We start from the raw sequence: 23,472 nt of genomic DNA on the forward strand, positions 1-23,472 counted from the left end.
AGGGCATCTTTCAACGTCTGTAGATGTCTGTTACGCTCCTCCTCGTCTGAGCAGATCCTGTGTATACGGAGCGCTTGTCCATAGGGGATGGCTTCTTTAATGTGTTTAGGGTGGAAGCTGGAGAAGTGGAGCATCATGAGGTTATCCGTGGGTTTGCGGTAAAGCGAAGTGCTGAGGTGACCGTCCTTGATGGAGACGAGTGTGTCCAAGAATGCAACTGATTTTGGAGAGTAGTCCACGGTGAGTCTGATGGTTGGATGGAACTTATTAATGTCATCGTGTAGTCGTTTCAGTGATTCTTCGCCGTGGGTCCAAAGGAAAAAAATGTCATCGATGTATCTGGTGTATAACATCGGTTGAAGGTCCTGTGCGGTAAGTAGGTCCTGTTCAAACTTGTGCATGAAGATGTTGGCGTATTGGGGTGCGAATTTGGTTCCCATGGCTGTTCCGTGCGTCTGGATGAAGAACTTGTTGTCGAAGGTGAAGACGTTGTGATCCAGAATGAAGCGGATGAGTTGCAGAATTGCGTCTGGAGATTGGCAGTTGTCGGTGTTGAGTACGGAGGCTGTTGCAGCAATGCCGTCGTCATGGGGGATGCTGGTGTAGAGTGCCGAGACGTCCATTGTGACGAGGAATGTTCCTGGTTCAACTGGTCCATGGGTGCTGAGTTTCTGTAGGAAGTCCGTCGTGTCGCGACAGAAGCTGGGTGTACCTTGTACGATGGGTTTCAAGATGCCCTCGATGTAGCCAGGGAGGTTCTCACACAGGGTCCCATTGCCTGAAACGATAGGGCAATTTAATCACCTGCTAATGCTCGCATTCCTAGCATTGTTTGGCATCTTTGAATTTGTCTATATATGTGTTTCTGGAACAGACCTCTTCATTCACCTGAGGAAGGAGCAGCGCTCCGAAAGCTAGTGACATCGAAACAAACCTGTTGGACTTTAACCTGGTGTTGTAAGACTTCGTACTTTCTGAGGAGGCTGATGAATGACGGCAGGCTGTTGGATGTGGGGTGGCTGTTGTTAAATGTATGGAAATGAGGCTTAAGTGGTGACTGGGGCTGGGTTAGCACAATGGGCTAAACAGCTGGCTTGTAATGGAGAACAAGGCCAGCAGCGCGGATTCAATTCCCGTACCTGCCTCCCTGAACAGGTGCCGGAATGTGGCGACTAGGGGCTTTTCACAGTAACTTCATTGAAGCCTACTTGTGACAATAAGCGGTTATTATTATTATTATTGGTTTCTCGCCACGCTAGGGCGAGATCCTGATTTCATCAACGGGAGCAGGCCAGTTGCGGCGCAAACTGTTTGGCGCCTGACATGGTTCTCATTTTTGGCCTCTCCCGCTATTCACTGGCCTCATTTTGCTTGAGCGAGAGCATAACGAGGCTGGAGAATCACGCACATAGAAATCAGCTGGTGAGCAGCCTCTCCACCGCGCACAGACATCCAGATCAGATAATATAGAGTTCCTAATGTGCAACACTGCAGTTATATGTTTAGCATTGGAACCAAGGTATCATTACCTTGTGTTAATTTGTTAAATTGCTTAGTGGTCACCTATTTTAATGGTTTTGTCAGTTGCTGTTATGCAGTCCACATGTCCTTAAGGCTTACTGCATTCTGGAAGTTTCCCATGTATGGTTCTCTGTAGCTTTTAATCCCGTATTTCTTTTGAATCTTTGTTGCAAATTTAAATTATATTTTATATCTCTAATAGAGTTCATGTGGAAATTAATCTTTCGTTCTTACAATAGCTGCTGTTGTGGTGAAAAAGACCTCTATGTCTATCTGAAGTGTGTTTTAACCAAACAACCCTACACTAGCTACTCTGTTGTATAATTCTTTATAATGCCAATAGTTTATTCTATTTGATAATCTATATGTGGCTATCCTTGAGCATATTTAATAACAGATAATGTCTTGAATATCGATCACATTGATGGTGTTGGTCTTCAGTATTTTGGACATATTTTCCAGAACAATTGCAAATTAATTTCCCATAACACCATAACATTATCAGATTATTTCACTGTTACAGGTTTCTGATGAGTAGGTAATTGAATGTGCCACAATTTGTAATTTTTTGTCCCAATGGCTAAGAAAACAAAATAAGCGTTGTTATATAAATAGTTTTTTTAAGAATCAGCATCATTGTGATAAAAACGATACATACAAACTGACTGTTATTTCTCCCCAGACAAGAACAAGTCTACCAAATGTTTTCAATTCATAAATATTATTGATCAATCATGAGACAGAACTTAATATTCATTAAAAAATGTTGCTTGAAATTTGTTTTACCCAATTGTCGATACTTATGGTCAATATTGGGCTCTTAGAATTGCTATAATTTATATTCTATGCAAAATTACTAGACTGTCATTCTAGAACAGACATGCTGCTGAGGATCACCACACACGCAGCAGCATATTACATAGAAAATAGATGGAGTGTTCTGTATTTCAAAGGCTATTAGCAATATTTACAATCAGCATTAAGTACTAAGTAAAACATAAATCACACAATTTGTATCCTAGGGTCAAAGACAAAAAAGGCTTGATGCAGGAAAACTACGGAAAGGAAAGGAAGAAGCGGAGAAGAAACAAATAGATATAGAGGAAGCAAAGTATATGGCACAGAAAAGAAAAGAAAACCTGGAACGAGCGAAAACCCTGCTTTTCTATCAGACTGATAGAGTGAAAGGATTTAATGTACCGTATGATTTTTTTTGGGGGGGTTGAAATTTTATTTAATTCTTTTGAATTTAAAAAGTCTTTAGCTATCGCATTTCTATCAATTTAGAAATAATATAAATATAATTGATTTGTAGTCTCACAGTCTACAATTGATTTGATTTCAACATCACTTAACTGTCAGATATAATTTTCCATTTATTTAAGGAAACAATAAGTTTACTTGTGTGGCATTCCTCAACTTTGATGTTGGGTACCCTCCATGCAATACACAAGGAAGCCTAAGCTGCCAAGAATGAACACAAACATGATTTGATCTCTTAGATGGTTTTAGACACCATAAAGTTGCGACACATGTGGCTGTAGGGCAGTGTATCTGGGGGGAGGGGGTATCCCAAAAATATGCTGGGGAAACACCCCCAGAAATTCACACGTAAGGATTGCATGGCAGTTGCCCGGAAAGTTCAAACATTTAATGGGAGATTGGCCTGCACTGGGAACCAACTGAAAATGTGAGTTAAATCACAAACATCAAATGCTTCTGAATGTGTTACAGCAATAGTTACCTAGAAACAGTTAGAATAATTAAACCCACTTCTAACTCTTGAGTAACTATATTCCTGAGAAACCACGATGACACACAAACCCTGACTACCTCCGCCCCAATCCTAGGCCTAACTCCCCCCCCCCCACCCCCACCCCCACCCCACCCCCTCCCCCACCCCACCCCACTCCCCAGACCCAATCTGGACCAACTCCACACCCCTGACCCAATTCCTGACTCCACCCTCACCACCCCAGGCTCAACACAACCACCAACTCCCCAGACCCAACCCGACGCACCTCAAAACCTACCCACTTACCTTATACACTTACCCACTCCTTGGCTTGACAAAGACTTTTAAACCTGGCTAGTAAAATAGGGGGTGCGGTTTCCTTACCTGCTACTGAGCTGCCCTCAATTTAGGCCTCGAGTGTGCGCTGCAAAACACAGATCACGCCTAACCTTAGTCGGAAGGTCAGATGAGAGAGGAGTGGCGGGACTTCAAGATAAATAACTACTTGTGGAGTAGCAATCTAACAGTTACGGAGCATGTTTTTCCTTCTTGTGACATATAAAACTGTAATTCTCAGTTTATTAAAATGAGGTAACAGGGTCCTTTTGTAATTGTAAGTTGGGCCCCCTGTGCATGCTTTTGAATCCAAATGTAAATTTAGATGAGGCCTGGGTTTGAAGAAACAGTGGAGCTTTGCCAGCCAGATTGGATCTGTCAGAGACTGTTTTGAGGACTACCAGAGTCACATTTTGGGTTGCTTTTGAACCACAGGGAGCACGGGTGCTCTTCTGGGCCCCACATGGAAAACATGAGTCACTCTTGGCCTTGAGTTTCCTTCTTAATGTTTCAGGCCATGGTCATTCATTAATTCTCTTTCTCTCTACATAGAGGCTGCCAGACCTGCTAAGTATTTCCAGCATCTCCTGTTTTTATTTCAGTATCTTGCTTTTATACTATCATTTATAGTGTGTTTTCTTTCTCTATTACTGCTCATTCCTCCTCTTCTCAGTCATAAATTACCTACCCCTTATCCTGAGATTATGTCCCCTGGTGGGGAAACATCTGATCGACATCCATCCTGTCATGCCCTGTAAGAATTTTTAAAGTTTCAATGAAGTCACCCCTCACTCTTCAACACTCTAGCGAATGCAGACCAAGTCTCCTCAGTCTCCTCTCATAAGACGATCTTGCCATGCTAAGGATTAAACTAGTGAACCTCTGTTGCACGCTCTCTATGGCAAATATACCCCATCTTAGATAAGGGGACCAAAACTGTATGCAATACGCCAGGTGAGTTCTAACCAAGGTTCTATACGATTGCAGCAAGACATCTTTATTTCTGTACTCAAATCCCCTTGTGATGAAGGCCAACACAGCATTTACTTTCCTAATTACTGTCTGCACCTGCATGCTAACTTTTAGTGATTCATGACTCTTGGGTCCCTTTGAATATCTGCATTTTCCAACCTCTCAACATGTAAGAAATATTCTGCTTTTTTGATTTTTATACCCAAGTGAATAACTTTACAGATTCACATTATATTTCATCTGCCAGGTTCTATCCAATTTACTTAACCATACCAAGTCCTCTTGAAACCTCCTTGCATCCTCCTCATAACTTAATAATAATAATCTTTATTATTGTCACAAGTAGACTTTCATTAACACTGCAATGAAGTTACTGTGAAAATCCTCTAGTCGCCACACTCCGGCGCCTGTTCGGGTAGACCGAGGGAGAATTCAGAATGTCCAATCCACCTAACAAGCACTTCTTTCGGGACTTGTGGGAGGAAACGGAGCACCCGGAGGAAACCCACCCAGAAAAGTGGATAACGTGCAGACTCCACACAGATAGTGACCCAAGCTGGGAATTGAACCTGGGACCCTGGTGCTGTGAGGCAACAGTGCTAACCACTGTGCTATCATGCTGCCCAATAGTTCCCAGCTAGTTTAGATTCATCAGCAAATTTGGAAATATTACAATTTCCTCCACAGCCAAATAACTCATAAAGGGAAGGACTTTCCAGCCCTTCCCACCGGCAGGATTTTCCCATCCTGCCAACGGTGACCCTCCGCCCCGGTGGTGGAGGGTGCAACCAACGGGAAGCCCCGGCAGGACTGGAAGATCCCACCATTGGCCAATGACGGGCTGCCGCTGCAAAAACATGCCATGGTGGAATTGGAAAATTCCACCCAAACATTGTGAATATCTGTGGATCTAGCACTGCACCCCATTAGTAATAGCCTAACATCCTGAGAATTACCCATTTATTCCTACTCATTGTTTTCTACCTGTTAACCAATTCTCCATCCATACTTGTATATTTACCCCAATCCCATGCGCTCTAATTTTATTTACTCATCCCCTTTGTGGGACCTTATCAAAAGCCTTCTGAAAATCCAAATACTCTAAGCACATCCACTGGTTATGATTTATCAATGCCACAAGAAATCTCCTCAAAAAACTTCGACAAGTTTGTCAAATATAATTTCCCTTTCGTAAATCCATATTGACTCTGCCCAATTTCACCATTGTTTTCCAAATGTCCATGATGTGGTTGAATGGCAGACAAGCTTAAGGAACTAAACGGCCTATGTTCTCATGTAAGAAGATTTTTTTCTTCTTCAGTGATTCTTTAACTATTCATTTATATTTGCATATAATGTTTGTAAAATGCCTTATTATTTGCCTGCACTAATTGATTTCCCGTATAATGCAAATTGGGATTTAAGAACAATTATTGTCTTCAGGTAAATCATTTTTACTGGACCAGAAACAACAATTGGATTGATCATATATGCATAATTTAGTGTTAATTTTCAAACCATTTATTTTGTCCTTATTTTTATATTTCTATTATAATTTTTTTGTCATGAACAGGTACAGGAAATAATTCAGAGGTTCAGGATACAAATGGATATTATATAAACTAGAGTTTTATTCCATGCAATTTAGAATGTTAATGGCGATTTCATTGACATTTTCAAGATAGTAAGGGGAATAGATGGGGTATATAGAGATAAAATACTGTTGTAGTCTAGAACTAGGGGACATAATCTAAAAATTGCAAATTATAAACACTTCTACATACCAGGAGTGGCAAAGATTTGGAACTCTTCCACAAATGGCAATGGATGTAGGATCGATTGTTAATTTTAAATCTGAGGTTGGGAGATTTTCAATTAATCCCAGGTACTAAGGGAAGTGACACGAGGAATTGTTAGATCATAGATCCACCATGATCTTATTGAATGGCAGAGCAGACACAAGGGAATAATGGTCATCTCCTGTTCCTATGTTTCTAATATTAGCTTTAAAACTGCTGGGGAAAAACTGATTTGTCCTTTGAAATTTGGTACATTATACAAGACCAATCTGCACAATCCAAATCCAGTATGTGTCAAAACTCTGGGGTCAAATATCCACCCTGAACTCAGGCTTTTGGGGAGGCTGAAGTCTCCAAGTAAAAATATTAACATTATAAAATTAAAATGATACATTTAATTATGTTATTATGAAATGTGATATTTTTGAAGGAAATATACAACTAAACCCAGAACTAAAAATTTTAAAATATCTCACTGTCTGCAAGCTTAATTCTAATTGGGTGCAAGCGTATGCATATTTACAGGATTTGGATTTGATGGTCTAAAAGGGACAGGTTATCTTTATCACAACTCCATCTCAGTGGCAGAATAATATATTACATGTTGTATAATATAACACTACTGATATAGAACTGCCGAGCAAATTGCCATGTACTAAAAACTTGGAAATTACAATTAGAAATTATGAAGTTGGATTTGAAAGCTGTAATTAAGTGTTGGAATTCAGCAGATGTGAATAAATTTCTCGAATTGAAAGTTTAGAAGCCCATTTGAGATTGCAATTTATAACACCAACACACTCTAAGCATCAATTACTCTATATACTCTACATAATGTATGCATGTATTTTTATATAGGCTGCACTAATGCTCACTGAAACCCTGAAAGAACGAGAAGCACAGATTGAACTAAAGCGAAAGAAAATAAATCTCATTGAAAGTGAAGAAAGAAGCCAAATGGAGGAAATGCAACGTCGATTAAACATGGGTGAGGATGAAGAGTATAAAAAAATAATAAAACAAAAAGAAAAGAGGAAGGCTCTTGCCGATTTTCATGAACAACAGTGAGTATAAATTTATGTTACATTATTGAAATAAATCTCTTTTCTAATACTATATAAAGCTTCAGGAAAAATTGTGTGGAAACGGGCTATGAAAAGAAACTTGCACAGGATATCAAAATCAATACAAAAATCTTATAAGTACTAGGCAAAAAGCGATGAAGTACAAGGTGCACCCATTGAAAATTGATAACAGCAATATTGTCAATGAAAATAAGGAAGTAGCAAACATGTTCAGGAAATAAAGGGAAGGAAAGAAAGGAGGAGGGATGGCAGTATTGATAAAGGATAAAGGAGAATATTGCAATGCTGGAAAGAGAGAATGTCAATGACAGAATCTATGTAATTATGATTTAAGAAACAATAGAGATACCATTACACAACGGGGGTGCATTCAGTAGGCCACCAAAAGGTGGGAAAGATATTGAGATGCAAATTTGTAGTGCAACTATAGAGTAATGAAGGACATCGATTGTGCTAACGTAGATTGGGACAGAAATAAAGTAATGAGCAAAGAGGGGGAAGAGTTTATGCTATGCTTTCAGAATCTTCTTGATTAGTATGTTTCTGGCTCAGAGTGGAAGGAGGCAGTGCTAAATCAGTATCTGGGTTCTGTGGTCAGTCAAGTGAATCAAGTATCAGTGGGAGAATATTTAGGGATCAATGATCATAATATCATAAGATTTAGATCAGCTATGGAAAAGGACAATGAATAATCTAAAGAAAAAATACTTAATTGGAAAAGGGTCAGTTTCAGTTGGATGAGAACAATTTTTTCCCAGGTAAGTGAAAGATTGGCATGCAAAACTGTAAATGAATAATAAACTGCCTTTAAAGAGAGATGGTTCAGGAACACTCGAGGTACAGTCCCAGGAGGCGGAAAGATAGAGCAACCAAAGACAGAGCTTCTTGGAACACAAAAGAAGTAGAGAATAACTAGTTAAAGGAGCCGAGGGCTCAGGAGAGGTTAAAGTTGGTGTTAAAGTTTCCAGACCACGTAATAGAACAGAGAGTATAGAAGGTGGCAGGAATCTAATCTCAGGCAGAGCAAAAAAGGTGACAAGTATGAGAACGGAGGTGGTCAATGCAGGACTGAGGGTGTTGTACCTAAATGTGTGCAGTATACATAAAAAGGGAAATGAGCTTGTTGCGCACATTGAAATTGGCCGGTACGATGTTGAGGGCATCACAGAGACGTGGTTGCAATGGCACCAGGGCTGGGATCTAAATATCCAAGGATATATGTCTTACCGAAAGGACAGGCAGATGGGCAAAGGGGTCGGGGTTGCATTGTTAGTAAGGAATGAAGTTAAATCGATAGCAAGAAGCGATGTAGGACCAGAAGGCATAGAATCTCTGTGGGTTGGGTTGAGGAATTGCAAAGGTAAAAAGACCCCCTGATGGGAGTTATGCACAGGCCCCCTGCAGTAGTCAGGATGTGGGGCATAAAATAAATCAGGAGACAGAAAAGGCATTTAAAAAAGGCAATATTACAATAATCATGGGGGACTTGTATATGCAGGTGGACTGGGAAAATCAGGTTAGTAATGGATCCCAAGAAAAAGAATTTGTGGAATGTCTAAGAGATGTTTTTTTGGAGAAGCTTGTGACAGCCTACTAGGGAACAGGCAATTCTGGATTTGGTGATGTGTAATGAGGCAGATTAGGGAACTTAAGGTGAAGGAACCCTTGGGGAGTAGGGACCACAATATGATAGAATTTACCCTGCAGTTTGAGAGGGAGAAGCTGGAATCAGATGTAACGGTATTACAATTAAATAAGGGTAACTACAAAGACATGAGGGAGGAGCTGGCCAGAGTTGATTGGAAAGGGAGCCGAGCAGGGGAGACAGTGGAACAGCAATGGCAGGAGTTTTGGGGGGTTATTCGGGAGGCACAACAGAAATTCATCCCAAGGAGGAGGAAACATGTTAATGGGAGGACGAGGCATCCATGGCTGACGAGGGAAGTCAAGGACAGCATAAAAGAAAAAGAAAAAGCATACAAAGTGGCGAGAATTAGTGGGAAGCCAGAGGATTGGGAAGCCTTTAAAAGCGAGCAGAGGACAACTAAAAAAGCAATAAGGGGGGAGAGGATGAAATATGAGTATAAGCTAGCGAGTAAGATAAAAGAATATAGGAAAAGTTTTTTTCAATTTAAAAAAGGTAAGTGAGAGGGAAAAATAGACATTGGACCACTGGAATATGGGACTGGAGAAGAAATATTAGGAAACAAAGAAATGACAGAGGAACTGAATAATTACTTTTCATCAGTCTTCATGGTGGAAGACACCAGTGGGATGCCAGAGCTCCAGGAGAATCAGGGGGCAGAGGTGAATTTAGTGGCCATCACTAAGGAGAAGATTCTGGGGAAACTGGAAGGTCTGAAAGTGGATAAATGACCTGGACCGGGTGGACAAAATCCCAGGGTTCTGAAGGAGATAACTGAGCAGATTGTGGAGGCATTGGTGGTGATCTTTCAGGAATCACTGGAGGCAGGGACGGTCCTAGAGGACTGGAAAGTAGCTAATGTAACACCGCTGTTTAAGAAGGGAGGGAGGCAGAAGATGGGAAATTATAGGCCGGTTAGCCTGACTTCGGTCACTGGCAAGATTTTAGAGTCCATTATTAAAGATCGGGGAGTACTTGGAAGCGTATATAAAATAGGACTGAGTCAGCACGGCTTCTTCAAGGGGAGGTCATTTCTGACAAAACTGTTCGAGTTCTTTGAGGAGGTAACAAGGAAGTTAGACAAAGGAGGACCAGTGGACGTGATTTATTTAGATTTCCAGAAGGCCTTTGACAAGCTGCCGAATAGGAGACTGTTAAATAAGTTAAGAGCCCATGGTGTTAAGGGTAAGATCCTGGCATGGATAGAGGATTGGCTGACTGGCAGAAGGCAAAGAGTGGGGATAAAGGGGTCTTTTTCAAGATGGCAGTCGGTGACTAGTGGTGTGCCTCAGGGGTTGGTGCTGGGACACAACAGGCGGGATTCTTCCCTACCCGGTGGGGCGGGGGGTCCCGGCAGGACGGAGTGACGTGAACCACTCCGGCGTCGGGCCGCTCCAAAGGTGCGGAATCCTCCGCACCTTCAGGGGCTAGGCCCGCAACTTTAGGGGCTAGGCCCGCCCCGGAGTGGTTGGCGCCCCACCGGCTGGCGTAGAAGGCCTTTGGTGCCACGCCAGCCAGGTCCAAAGGGACTCCGCTGGCTGGCGTGAGTCCGCGCATGTGCGGGAGCGTCAGCGGCTGCTGACGTAATCCCCGCGCATGCGCAGAGGAGGTTCACCTACGCATCAGCCATGGCGGAGGCTGATGGTCGGCGCGTAGGAAAAGAGTGCCCCCATGGCACAGGCCCGCCCCGATCGCAGACCAGGCCACCGTGGGGGCACCCCCCCGGGACCAGATCGCCCCGCGCCCCCCCAGGACCCCGGAGCCCGTCCGCGCCGCCAGGTCCCACCGGTAAGGGACCTGGTTCAATTTACTGGCATAGAAGCAGCGGGACTTCGGCCCATCGCGGGCTGGAGAATCGCCGGGAGGGGGGGCGCGATTCCTGCCGCCGCCAAATCTCCAGTGCCGGAGAATTCAGCGGCCGGCGGGGGCAGGATTCACGCCGCCCCGCGGTGATTCTCTGACCCGGCGGGGGATCGCAGAATCCCGCCCAACCTTTCACAATATACATTAACAATTTGGAAGAAGGAACTGAAGGCACTGTTGCTAAGTTTGCAGATTATACAAAGATCTATAGAGGGACATGTAGTATTGAGGAAGCAGGGGGGCTGCAAAAGGACTTGGACAGCCTAAGAGAGTGGCAAAGAAGTGGCAGAAGAATACAATGTGGAACAGTGTGAGGTTATATATTTTGGAAGGAGGAATGGAGGCATAGACTATTTTCTGAATGGGGAAATGCTTAGGAAATCCTTGGGAGTCCTTGTTCAAGTTTATCTTAAGGTTAACGTGCAGGTTCAGTCAGCAGTTAGGAAGGCAAATGCAATGTTAGCATTCATGTCAAGAGGGCTAGAATGCAAGAACAGGGATGTACTTCTGAGGCTGGTCAGACCCCATTTGGTGTACTGCAAGCAGTTTTGGGCCTTGTATCTGAGGAAGGATTTGCTGGCCTTGGAAAGGATCCAAAGGAGGTTCACCAGAATGATCCCTGGAATGAAGTGCTTGTCGTATGAGGAACTGTTGAGGACTCTGAGTCTGTACTAATTGAAGTTTAGAAGGATGAGGGGGGACCTTATTGAAACTTACAGGATACTGCGAGGCTTGGATAGAGTGGACGTGGAGAGGATGGTTTCATTAGTAGGAATAACTAGAACCAGAGGGCACAATCTCAAACTAAAGGGATGGTCCTTTAAAACAGCAATGAGAAAGAATTGATTCAGCCAGAGGGTGGTGAATCTGTGGAACTCTTTGCTGCAGAAGGCTGTGGAGGCCAAATCACTGGGTGTCTTTAAGACAGAGATAAAGAGGTTCTTGATTAATAAGGGGATCAGGGGTTATGGGGGAAAGTCAGGAGAATGGGAATGAGAAAAATATCAGCCATGATTGAATGGCGGAGCAGACTCGATGGGCCGAATGGCCTAATTCTGTTCCTATGTCTTGTGGTCTTATGGTCCATTTGATCATTCAAATGATAATCAGGCAGAATATAGAAAGTTCAGGCGGAAAGTGAAAAAGAAAATAAATGAGGCTAAGAGAAATAGTATGAGAACAGACTGGGAGTTAACATAAAAGGGAATCCAAATATTTTCTATAGGCATTACAAATCATAAATGGAGAAGAGGGGCTGATTAGAGATGAAAAAGGACGAGACTTCCGGTGGCGTGGGCGAGCAGGGCGGCCGCAGCAACAATAGCTCCCGCCGGTGGCTGCGATTCGCGGCGATTTCGGGGAAAACCCCGAGTCCTCACGCACCCCCCCCGACTATCGTCAGCCTTTGGGGCCGCCATGAGCAGCCAGCGGGGCCGGTTTAAAAACCGGCGAAGAACCCCGCGTGGGTGTCGGGCGGCGGGGGGGGGGCTGAGGCGCCGGGCCCGGCGTGGCAGGTCAGAGTAACGGGGGCGGAGCTACGAGGAGGCTGAGGCGGCAGGCCCAAGGCCAGGGCACCATGTAGGGAGGGTGCTCCACGATGGATGGCTCCCACCTAGGAAGAAGAAAGAAGATTGAAGCCTGGTCCCAGGTGATTGCAGAGGAGAAAGAAAGAAGATTTAAGGAAGTTTGGTGAAAGTTTTTTTTTTCTCTCTCACCCCTTTTTTTTTCAAAAAAGAAGAATGTCAGATTGATGAAGGGCAAGGAGGGTGAAGGGGGAGAGAGGAGAAAGGAAAGAAGATAAAAAACAATAAGCCACTAAAGGATGTGAAGAGCAGCGTTGAAGAAAGGAGGAAACGCGGGTTCGCCGCCGAAGGAGAAGACGAGCAAAAGTGTTGACAGGATGGCGGAAGCCAAACTGCAAGGCAGGGCCGCACTACTTACGGTGGAGAAGATGACCGAGGTGATGGTGGTGGAGCTGGAAAAACATTTTGTGAGGCACATGGAGGCCTTGAGGAAAGAGATGGCGGTCGTGTTGAGGTCATGGGTGGAGGAGGCAATCGGCCCGATCAGGGTGGAGGTGGCAAAGGCATTGGCCGAGGTGAGAGAGCAGGGCGTGAAGATGAAGGAGGTGGAGGAGGCCGTGACACGACACAGCGACCAGGTCACCTCGATGGGGGACGAGCTGCGGAGGGTGTTGGAGGTTAACAGAGGACTCCGAGCAAAGCTGGAAGACTTGGAAAACCGCTCAAGGCGGCACAATTTGAGAATTGTGGGCTTGCCCGAAGGGACAGAGGGTCCAAGGCCAACGCAATACTTCGCTAAGAAGTTGGCGGAGCTGATGGGGGAGGGTGAGAGCCCCACCCTGTACGAGCTAGACTGAACTCATCGGTCATTAAGGCCGAAGCCCAAAGTGAACGAGCCGCCAAGGGCAGTAATTATCTGCTTCCATAAGTTCTGCATGAAGGAGAAAGTATTAAGCTGGGCGAAGCAGGAGCGTGAGGTGCTGTGGGATGGTACTGTGGTTCGGATCTACCAGGACTTGACGGTGGAGTTGGCAAAAAGACGAGCGGCGTTTGGGCGAGTGAAGGCAGCTTTGTACAAGAAGTGGGTGCGATTTGGTGTGGTGTACCCGGCGAAGTTGAGAGTAACATATAACGCCAAAGACTTTTATTTTGAGACAGCGGAAGCGGCTGAGGTGTTCATGAGGGCAAAAGGCTTGGGACAGACGTGAAGAGTGGAACTGGAAGAGAGACTGTGGACTGTGTTTGAGTGGCTGGAAAATGTACAAATGTTACAACTTTCTTTTTACTGATTTGTATTGAAATTTACTTCTCTTTGCATTGTTACAAAGTTCAAGTTAATGGCGTTCTGTGTTGCGACGGTGAAATGTTATGTTAGTGAATTGTAGGGGTTGGATTGTTGGGTTTGTTTTGGTGTTTCTTTGGGACTGGGTGGAAGGGGGCGAGAGGTCTTGGTGGGGTGAGCCACCCGCGCTAGCTAACTAAAGTCAGTTAGTGAACGGGGGTGAGGTGAGAGGAGGACTGCAGACGTTGGAGCCTGGATAGCAGGCTTCAATGGGCCTACGAGGCGAGCAAGAGGATGGATGGATGTTGGGGGATGTTTTTGTAGGGGGGGTTCTTGGGAGGGGGGGAAGGGGTTCGATGTTCGATGTTAACAATGGACAGGGGCGGGTCAGGCTTATGGGGCAGGGCCCGGTGGTATGGTGATGGTGGGTAAGAAAGGTGGAGGGGGGGGGGGGGGGTGAGAGACCCCCAGTAAGGATAATCACTTGGAACGTGAGAGGGCTAGGAGGTCCGGTCAAGAGGCCAAGGGTGCTTGCACATCTTAAAAGTTTGAAAGCCGATGTAGCAATGATGCAGGAGACTCACTTGAGGGTGAAGGATCAGGTGAGACTTAAAAAGGGCTGGGTTAGCCAAGTGTTTCACTCCAGATTTGATGGAAGGGCTCGAGGGGTAGCAGTGCTGGTCAGCAAAAGGGTACGCTTCCAGATGGAGAAGGTGGTGGCAGATCAGGGGGGTAGATATGTGATTGTGACAGGGGCACTGGAGGGGAGATTAGTGGCGCTGTTAAGTGTATACGGTCCCAACTGGGACGATGTGAGATTCGCGAGGAAGGTGTTTGGGGCTATTCCTGATTTGGACACGCATGAGCTGATTGTGGGGGGGGGGACTGGAACTTGGTGTAGGAGCCAAGGCTGGACAGATCACGGCCGCGCTCGCTGGTCCCATCAGGGGGAGCGAAGGCGCTGGCTGGGCTAATGGTGGAAATGGGAGGGGTGGACCCTTGGAGGTTCCTGCACCCAAGGGAACGGGAGTATTCGTTTTTCTCAGCGGTCCAGAAGGTATACTCGCGGATCGACTTTTTTGTGGTGGGGAAGGCTTTGCTGGCTGGAGTCAAGGGGTCGGAATACTCTGCAATTGCAGTGTCAGATCACGCTCCACATTGGGTGGATATGGTGCTGGAGAAGGGGGCAGCACAGAGACCGGGGTGAAAACTGGATGTGGGGCTTTTGGGGAACCAAGTGGTCTGTGAGAAAATTGAAAAGGTATTTAAGGAATATGTAGGTTTCAATTGTACGGGTGAGGTGTCGAAGGCAGTCGTCTGGGAGGCTCTAAAGGCGGTGGTGAGAGGTGAGGTAATTTTGTTTAAGGCCAGGGTGGATAAAGAGGAGAGGTTGGAGCGGCAAAGGGTAATAGATGAGATGTTGGAGGTAGATAGGAGGTATGCAGAGGATGGGGACCCGGCGAAGCTGGAAAAGAGGAAGGAACTACAGGCGAGCTTCGACCGACTGTCCACCAGGAAGGCAGTGCGCCAACTGAGACGAGCAAGGGGTGCAGTTTATGAACATGGAGATAAGTTAGCAGGTCAGCTCCGGAGGGAGGCAGCGGCAAGGGAAATTCTTCAGGTGAAGGATGGGGCAGGGAAGTTGGTGGTGGCCCCAGTGCTGATTAACAAGGTTTTTGAGGAGTTTTATGAGAGGTTGTACAAGTCAGAGCCACTCGGGGAGACCGTGAGATGCAGGAATTTCTAGATGGGTTGGTGTACCCGAGGCTAGGGGAGGGGGACAGGGCTACATTAGAAGAAGCAATCGTGGAGCAGGAGATAAAGGATGCAATTGGGAGGATGCAGTCGGGGAAGGTGGCAGGGCCGGATGGGTTTCCGGTGGAATATTATAAGAAATTTAAGGGTAGGTTGGCACCCCTGATGGTGGGGATGTTTGAGGAGGCGATAGGGAAGGGGGTGTTGCCGCAAACCTTGGGGCAGGCATCGATTTCCCTGTTACTAAAAAAAGATAAGGATCCGACGGAGTGTGGGTTGTATCGGCCCACATCACTTCTGAATGTGGACGTAAAAGTGTTGGCGAAGGTACTGGCGGGTAGACTGGAGGAGTGCCTTCCGAAGGTGATAGGGGAGGATCAGATGGGGTTCGTGAAAGGGAGGCAGCTGTTTTCGAACATTAGGAGGGTTTTGAACGTTGTTCTGGCACCGGCGGAAAGAAAAGAAACAGAGGTAGTTGTGGCATTGGACGCCGAGAAGGCGTTTGATCGGGTAGAATGGGGGTACCTGATGGCAGTGCTGGAGCGGTTTGGGATCGGACCAAGGTTTGTGAACTGGGTAAAGCTATTATATAAGGAACCGAAGGCGAGTGTCTGCACAAATAATATCAGTTCGAGATACTTTTCTCTCCACCGTGGGACGAGACAGGGATGTCCTGTGTCCCCCCTGCTGTTTGCACTTGCGATTGAGCCGTTGGCCTTCGCATTAAGAAGTTCGGGAGCATGGAAAGGAATAGTGCGGGGGGGGGGATAGAGCATAGGGTGTCCTTATATGCCGCCGACTTGCTGCTGTATGTGTCGGAGCCGAGTGCGTCGATAGGAGGAATATTGGAGCTACTGCGGGTATTTGGGTCTTTCTTGGGGTACAAGTTGAACTTGGACAACCGTGAGTACTTTGTGGTGTCTCGGCCGGGGGTGGGGGCAGGGGTGGGGGGCCTGCCATTCCGTAGAGCAGGGACTCATTTTAGGTATCTGGGGGTGCAGGTTGCCCGGGGGTGGGGGAGGCTTCGCAGGTACAACATCACTAGTTTGGTGGGGAGAGTGAAAGCCGATCTGGCAAGGTGGGACAGCCTTCCTCTGTCACTGGCGGGTCGGGTACAGGCGGTTAAAATGAATGTGTTGCCGCGATTCTTGTTTATTTTTCAATACCTACCGATTTTCCTGTCAAAGTCTTTTTTCAGGGAGATTGAGGGAAGGATTACCTCATTCATATGGGAAGGGAAGGTGGCCAGAGTGAGAAAGGTGCTGCTACAGAGGGGAAGGCAGGCAGGGGGTTTGGGTCTCCCGAACTTGTACTACTACTGGGCGGCGAATGTAGAGAAAGTGTGGAGCTGGGTCAGAGGGGTGGATTCTCAGTGGGTCAGAATGGAGGAGAGTTTGTGCAGGGGGTTGGGGCTGAAGGCACTTGCAACAGCGCCGCTCCCGATAGCTCCGGGGAAATATTCAGGGAGTCCGGTAATAATAGCTTCATTGAAAATCTGGAGGCAGTTTCACCAACACTTCAGGTTGGGTTTAGGGTCAAGGGAAATGCCGATTCGGGGGAACCACAGATTTGAGCCAGGAAGGTGGGATGGAAGTTTTCGGAAATGGGAAGAGAAGGGGATTAAGACGCTAAAAGATTTGTTTCTTCGGGGTCGGTTTGCAGGATTGAGGGAGCTGGAAGCGAAGTATGGGCTAGAGCAGGGAGAAGTGTTTTGGTACATGCAGGTTCGGGATTTTGCCAGGAAGGAGATACAGAGCTTCCCAGAGGAACCGGCCTCCACACTGCTGGAGGAGGTGTTGACGACAAGGGGACTGGAGAAGGGGGCAGTGTCAGCGGTGTACGGAGCTATTCTGGAAGTGGATAAGGCACCACTGGAAGGGATCAAAGCAAAGTGGGAGGAAGAGCTGGGAGAGGTTATAGAGGAGGGGGTCTGGTATGAGGTGCTCCGGAGAGTGAATGCCTCCACCTCATGTGCGAGGTTGGGGCTGATACAGCTGAAGGTGGTATAGAGAGCGCACCTCACGAGGGCGAGGATGAGACGATTTTTTGAAGGAGTAGAGGATGTGTGTGAGCGTTGCAGGGGGAGGCCCGCGAATCACGTTCATATGTTTTGGTCCTGTCCAAAGCTAGGGGAGTACTGGAAGGAGGTATTTAGGGTAATTTCCAAGGTGGTGCTTGTGAAACTGGACCCGGGTCCCCAGGAGGCCATATTCGGGGTGTCGGATCAGCCAGGGTTGGAAACAGGAGCGGAGGCAGATATCATAGCCCCGTTGATCGCCCGAAGGCGGATCCTGCTGGGATGGAGAGCAGCTTCTCCACCCAGTGCCCTGGCGTGGCGGGGGGACCTGTTGGAATACTTGACCCTTGAGAAGGTTAAGTTCGAACTGAGGGGAAGCTCGGAGGGGTTCTACAAGTCATGGGCACTATTTATTATGCACTTTCAAGAACTGGATAACATCGAACATTAGTTGGAGGGGGGGCTGTGTAGATTAAGGGTGACTACGGCTAATCCCTGATTCCTTTTTGTCATTTGTTTACGTAAACATGCGGGCTGATGTTTGGGGGTTGGTGAGCGGATGGGATCGTTGTTATTATGGGGATTGACATATCTTGCTGATTATTGTTTATTGTTGATGGGTGTAAATGTGGGAGAAAGTGTGAAAAAGGAGAATAAAAATATTTTAAAAAAAAAGATGAAAAAGGGCAAAGAACATGTCTAAGGTACTAAATGAGTACTTTGCCTCTGTCTTTGCCAAGGAAGAAGATGCTACCAAAGTCAGAGTGAAAGAGAAGGTAGTTGAGATACTGCATGGGCTAAAAATGGTTAAAGAGGAGATATTAGAAAGGTGTTTGTACTTAAAGTTTATAAGTCATCAGGATCGAATGGGATTCATCTGAAGATATTGAGATATGTAAAGGTTGAAATCACAGAGGCACGACTTCCGGTTGCGGCTATGCTGAGCTAAGTCGCACGTTCGGCAGCTCCCGCCAGAAACGGACTTTTGGGCTCTTTTGAGGGTCCCCAGCGGCATTTGTTCGATGGTTCCCAGTGTGGGAAGGTGACAGTACGATTTCCCCGGCACTGTATGGATTGGACCAGGAGTGGAGCGGTGAAAAAAGTAATTCTGGTGCAGCGAAAAATGCAAGGGAGGAAAGCCAAGATGGCGACGGGTGGAGACCAGGGAGCGTGGGCGCAGTGGGCGCAAGAGCAGCAGGAGTTTCTCAAGCGCTGCTTCATGGAACTGAAAGCAGAGTTGTTGGAGCCGATGAAGGCTTCGATCGACAAGCTGGTCGAGACCCAGAAGGCCCAAGGGGCGGCGATCCGGGAGGTGCGGCAGAAGGCCTCGGAGAATGGGGATGAGATATTGGGCCTGGCGGTGAAGGTGGAGGCGCACGAGGCGCTGCATAGGAAATGGCAGGAGAAGTTCGAGGACTTGGAGAATCGGTCGAGGAGGACGAATCTGCGGATTCTGGGTCTCCCGGAGGGAGTGGAGGGGTCGGATGCTGGAGCATATGTGGTCACGATGCTGAACACGTTGATGGGTGCGGGTGCCTTCCCGAGGCCCCTGGGGCTGGATGGGGCCCACCGAGTCCTGACGAGGAGGCCCAAGTCTAACGAGCCACCGCGGGCGGTATTGGTGCGGTTCCACCGCTTGGTGGACAGGGAGTGTGTCCTAAGATGGGCAAAAAAGGAGCGGAGCAGCAGGTGGGAGAATGCAGAGGTCCGTATATACCAGGACTGAGCGCGGAGGTGGCCAAGAAGAGGGCCGGGTACAATCGGGCAAAGGCGGTTCTGCATCGGAAGGGGGTAAGATTTGGGATGCTGCAGCCGGCGCGACTGTGGGTCATGTTTAAGTTCCGGCACCATTACTTTGAGACTCCGGAGGAGGCGTGGACCTTTATTCAGGCTGAAAATTTGGACACGGACTGAGGGTCAGTTGTGAGGGGAGGTCGTGGGGGGCTACTGTAGTTACTGTGCTTTGGGGGATGTTCTATTCTGTTCTGCATTGTTTCCTTGGGTGCTGGGTGAATTGGTTCAAAGTGGGGGTTTTGTGAGAGTGTGGGCATCGGTGGTTGGAAGGACGGGTCCCGGTGGGGGAGGGGAGATGGGAGGCCTGAGGTGGGGGAGCTGGGATTAGGCCGCAAAAGGGAGATGCGCCAGAGAGGGCGGGGCCGGTCTGATGAAAAGCGTGGGCTTTTTCCCGCGCTAGGGAAGGAAGGGGGCAGGGCCGGGGGGGAAGGGCGGTGTTGGAGAGGAGTGCCCGCTGATGGACAAGAAGGGGGAGGGAGAGACTACCACACTGGGGGGGTCGATGGAGTGGCGGGAGTGGCCGGGGTCAGCAGGAGTCAGCTGACTTACGGGAGTGCTATGGGGGGAGCAACGCAGCTGGGGGGGGACCTAGCTGGGGGGGGGGGGGGGGGGTGGGGGGAGGGGGGGGGGGGTACTGGGTTGCTGCTGCATTGGCCAAAGGTGAGCTGGAGCTCGGAGAGAGAGACGGGGCAGGGGGAATGGAGAGTCTGCCGCTGGGGGGAATGGAGAGTGCGGGAGGCGCGGGCACGTGGCTGGCCTAGAAAAGGGGATGGCTAATCGGCAGGAGGGGGGGTGGGGGGGTGGAAGCCCCCTGATCCGGCTGATAACTTGGAATGTGAGAGGCCTGAACGGGCCGGTCAAGAGGGCCGTGTGTTCATGCTCCTGAAGGGACTGAAGGCAGATGTGGTTATGCTCCAGGAGACGCATTTGAGGGTGGCAGATCGGGTCAGGTTGAGAAAGGGGTAGGTAGGGCAGGTTTTCCACTCGGGGTTGGACGCAAAGAATCGAGGGGTGGTGATTTTGGTGGGGAAGCGGGTGTCGTTTGAGGCGCTGAAGATCGTGGCAGACAATGGAGGTAGGTATGTGATGGTGAGTGATAAGCTGCAGGGGGTGCGGGTGGTATTAGTGAATGTATATGCCCCGAATTGGGACGATGCCGGATTTATGCGGCGCATGTTGGGCCGGATTCCGGACCTGGAGGCAGGGAGCTTGATAATGGGGGGGGACTTCAACACGGTACTGGATCCAGCATTGGACCGCTCCAGGTCCAGGACGGGTAAGAGGCCGGCGACGGCCAAGGTGCTGAGGGGGTTTATGGACCAGATGGGGGGAGTGGACCCATGGAGGTTTGTCAGGCCGGGGGCCAGGGAATTTTCTCTTTGTTCCCACGTCCATAAAGCCTACTCCCGGATAGACTTCTTCGTTATGAGCAGGGCACTAATTCCGAGGGTGGAGGGCACGGAGTATTCGGCCATAGCCATCTCAGACCATGCCCCGCATTGGGTGGAGCTGGAGCTAGGGCAGGAGAGCGCCCAGCGCCCTCTGTGGCGCCTGGATGTGGGCTTGCTGGCAGATGAGGAGGTGAGCGGGCGGATGTGGGGGTGCATTGAAAGCTATCTAGAGGCTAAAGATAATGGGGAGGTGCAGGTGGGGGTGGTCTGGGAGGCGCTGGTGGGGGTGGTCTGGGAGGCGCTGAAGGCGGTGATTAGGGGAGAGCTAATCTCCACTAGGGCCCACAAGGAGAAGAAGGAGAGGAGAGAGAGGGAGAGATTGGTGGGGGAGATTTTAAGGGTGGATAGCAGGTACGCAGAGGTCCCCGAGGAGGGACTACTCAATGAGCGACGAAGCCCCCAGGCCGAGTTCGACGTATTGACTACCAAGAAGGCAGAGGTGCAGTGGAGGAAAGCGCAAGGGGCGGTGTATGAGTAGGGGGAGAAGGCTAACCGGATGTTGGCACACCAGCTTCGGAAGCGGGAGGCAGCGAGGGAGATTGGGGGAGTTAGGGATAAAGGGGGGAACACAGTGCGGAGTACGGTGGGAATAAATGGGGTATTTAGAGACTTTTATGAGTGGCTGTATAGGTCTGAGCCCCCGATGGAGGAGTGGGGGATGTGTCGATTTTTGGATCGACTGAGGTTCCCGAGGTTGGAGGAGGAGCAGGTGGCTGGGCTTGGGGCACCGGTAGGGCTGGAGGAGCTGACTAAGGGGCTGGGGAGTATACAGGCGGGGAAGGCACCGGGGCCAGATGGGTTCCCGGTGGAATTTTACCGGAAGTACATGGACCTGCTGGGCCCTATATTAGTGGGGACTTTCAATGAGGCGAGGGAGGGGGGGCCCTACCCCCGACGATGTCCAGGGCGCTGATCTCGCTGATCTTGAAGCGGGACAAGGACCCATTCCAGTGTGGGTCGTGTAGGCCAATCTCTCTCCTCAACACAGATGCGAAGCTGTTAGCGAAGGTGTTGGCTACCAGAATTGAGGACTGTGTCCCGGGGGTGATTCACGAGGACCAGACGGGTTTTGTTAAGGGAAGGCAGCTGAATACCAATGTGCAGAGGCGCCTTAACGTAATTATAATGCCTACAGTGGAGGGGGAGGCGGAGAGAGTGGCGGTGATAGACGCGGAGAAGGCCTTCGATAGGGCGGAGTGGGGGTACCTCTGGGAAGTGTTGGGTTTGGGGAGGGGTTCATTAGTTGGGTTAGGCTACTTTATGAAGCCCCGGTGGCGAGTCTGGCCACGAATCGGAGGAGTTTGGAATACTTTCAGCTGTACCGGGGGACGAGGCAGGGGTGCCTCCTACCCCCCTTCCTATTTGCATTGGCAATTGAGCCTTTGGCTATGGCTCTAAGGGAGTCCAGGAACTGGAGGGGACTGGTCCGGGGGGGGGGGGGGAGGAACACCCGGTTTTGTTGTATGCCGATGACCTGTTACTGTATGTTGCGGACCCAATGGGGGGGATGCCGGAGGTGATGCGGATCCTCGGGGAGTTTGGGGACTTTTCCGGGTATAAGCTCAACGTGGGGAAGAGTGAGCTCTTCGTGGTACACCCAGGGGACCAAGGAAGGGGGATAGACGAGCTTCCACTGAAGAGGGCGGAAAGGAGTTTTCGGTATCTGAGGATCCAGGTGGCCAGGAGCTGGGGGGCGCTACACAAGCTCAACTTGACGAGGCTGGTGGAGCAGATGGAGGAGGAGTTTAAAAGGTGGGAGCTGCCACTCTCCTTGGCGGGTAGAGTACAGTTGGTGAAGATGACGGTGCTCCCGAGGTTCCTTTTTATATTCCAGTGCCTCCCCATCCTGATCCCTAAGGCCTTTTTTAAGCGGGTCAGTAGGAGCATCATGGGATTTGTGTGGGCGAAAAAGACCCCGAGGGTGAGAAGGGTGTTTCTGGAGCGGAGTTGGGACAGAGGAGGGTTAGCGTTACCTAATCTGTGTGGGTATTACTGGGCTGCCAATGTGGTGATGTTACGCAAGTGGGTAATGGAGGGGGAGGGGGTGGCGTGGAAGAGGCTGGAGACGGCGTCCTGTGTGAGCACGAGTCTGGGAGCGTTGGTGACAGCACTGCTGCCGCTCCCGCCGACTAGGTACAGCACGAGTCCGGTGGTGGCGGCGACTTTGAAAATTTGGGGGTAGTGGAGGCGCCACAGGGATGAGGTAGAGGCTTCGGTTTGGTCCCCAATCCGGGAGAACCATCGGTTCGTCCCGGGGAGAATGGATGGAGGGTTCCTGAGCTGGCACAGGGCAGGAATTAGAAGGATGGGGGACCTGTTTTTGGATGGGACGTTTGCGAGCCTTGGGGCACTGGAGGAAAAATTTGGGCTTCCCCCCGGAAATGCCTTCAGGTACATGCAGGTAAGGGCGTTTGTAAGACGGTAGGTGAGGGAGTTCCCGCTGCTTCCAGCACTCAGGATCCAGGAAAGGGTGCTCTCGGGGGGGTGGGTTTGAGAGGGCAGGGTCTTGGCAATCTACCAGGAGATGCAGAAGGAGGAGGAGACCTCGGTGGAGGAGCTAAAGGGTAAATGGGAGGAGGAGCTTGGGGAGGAGATAGACGAGGGTACGTGGGGGAACGCCCTGGGTAGGGTAAATTTTTCCTCCTCTTGCGCCAGGCTTAGCCTGATACATTTTAAGGTTCTTCACAGAGCGCA

General features: G+C 48.8%; 1 protein-coding gene across 2 annotated transcripts in view; it reads left to right on the plus strand.

The window, feature by feature from the left end:
• The window catches only part of cfap210 (cilia and flagella associated protein 210), a 123,198-nt gene that overhangs the window by 47,863 nt on the left and 51,863 nt on the right, over positions 1-23,472 (plus strand). For both annotated transcript variants that reach the window (XM_072475870.1, XM_072475871.1), the window contains exons 4-5: positions 2,544-2,717; positions 7,222-7,427. In XM_072475870.1, the coding sequence (XP_072331971.1) occupies positions 2,544-2,717; positions 7,222-7,427 (380 nt within the window). The remainder of the gene's footprint in view (positions 1-2,543; positions 2,718-7,221; positions 7,428-23,472) is intronic.

This window comes from Scyliorhinus torazame, chromosome 2 (assembly GCF_047496885.1).
Source record: "Scyliorhinus torazame isolate Kashiwa2021f chromosome 2, sScyTor2.1, whole genome shotgun sequence".
In the NCBI taxonomy this organism is placed as follows: Eukaryota; Metazoa; Chordata; class Chondrichthyes; order Carcharhiniformes; family Scyliorhinidae; genus Scyliorhinus; species Scyliorhinus torazame.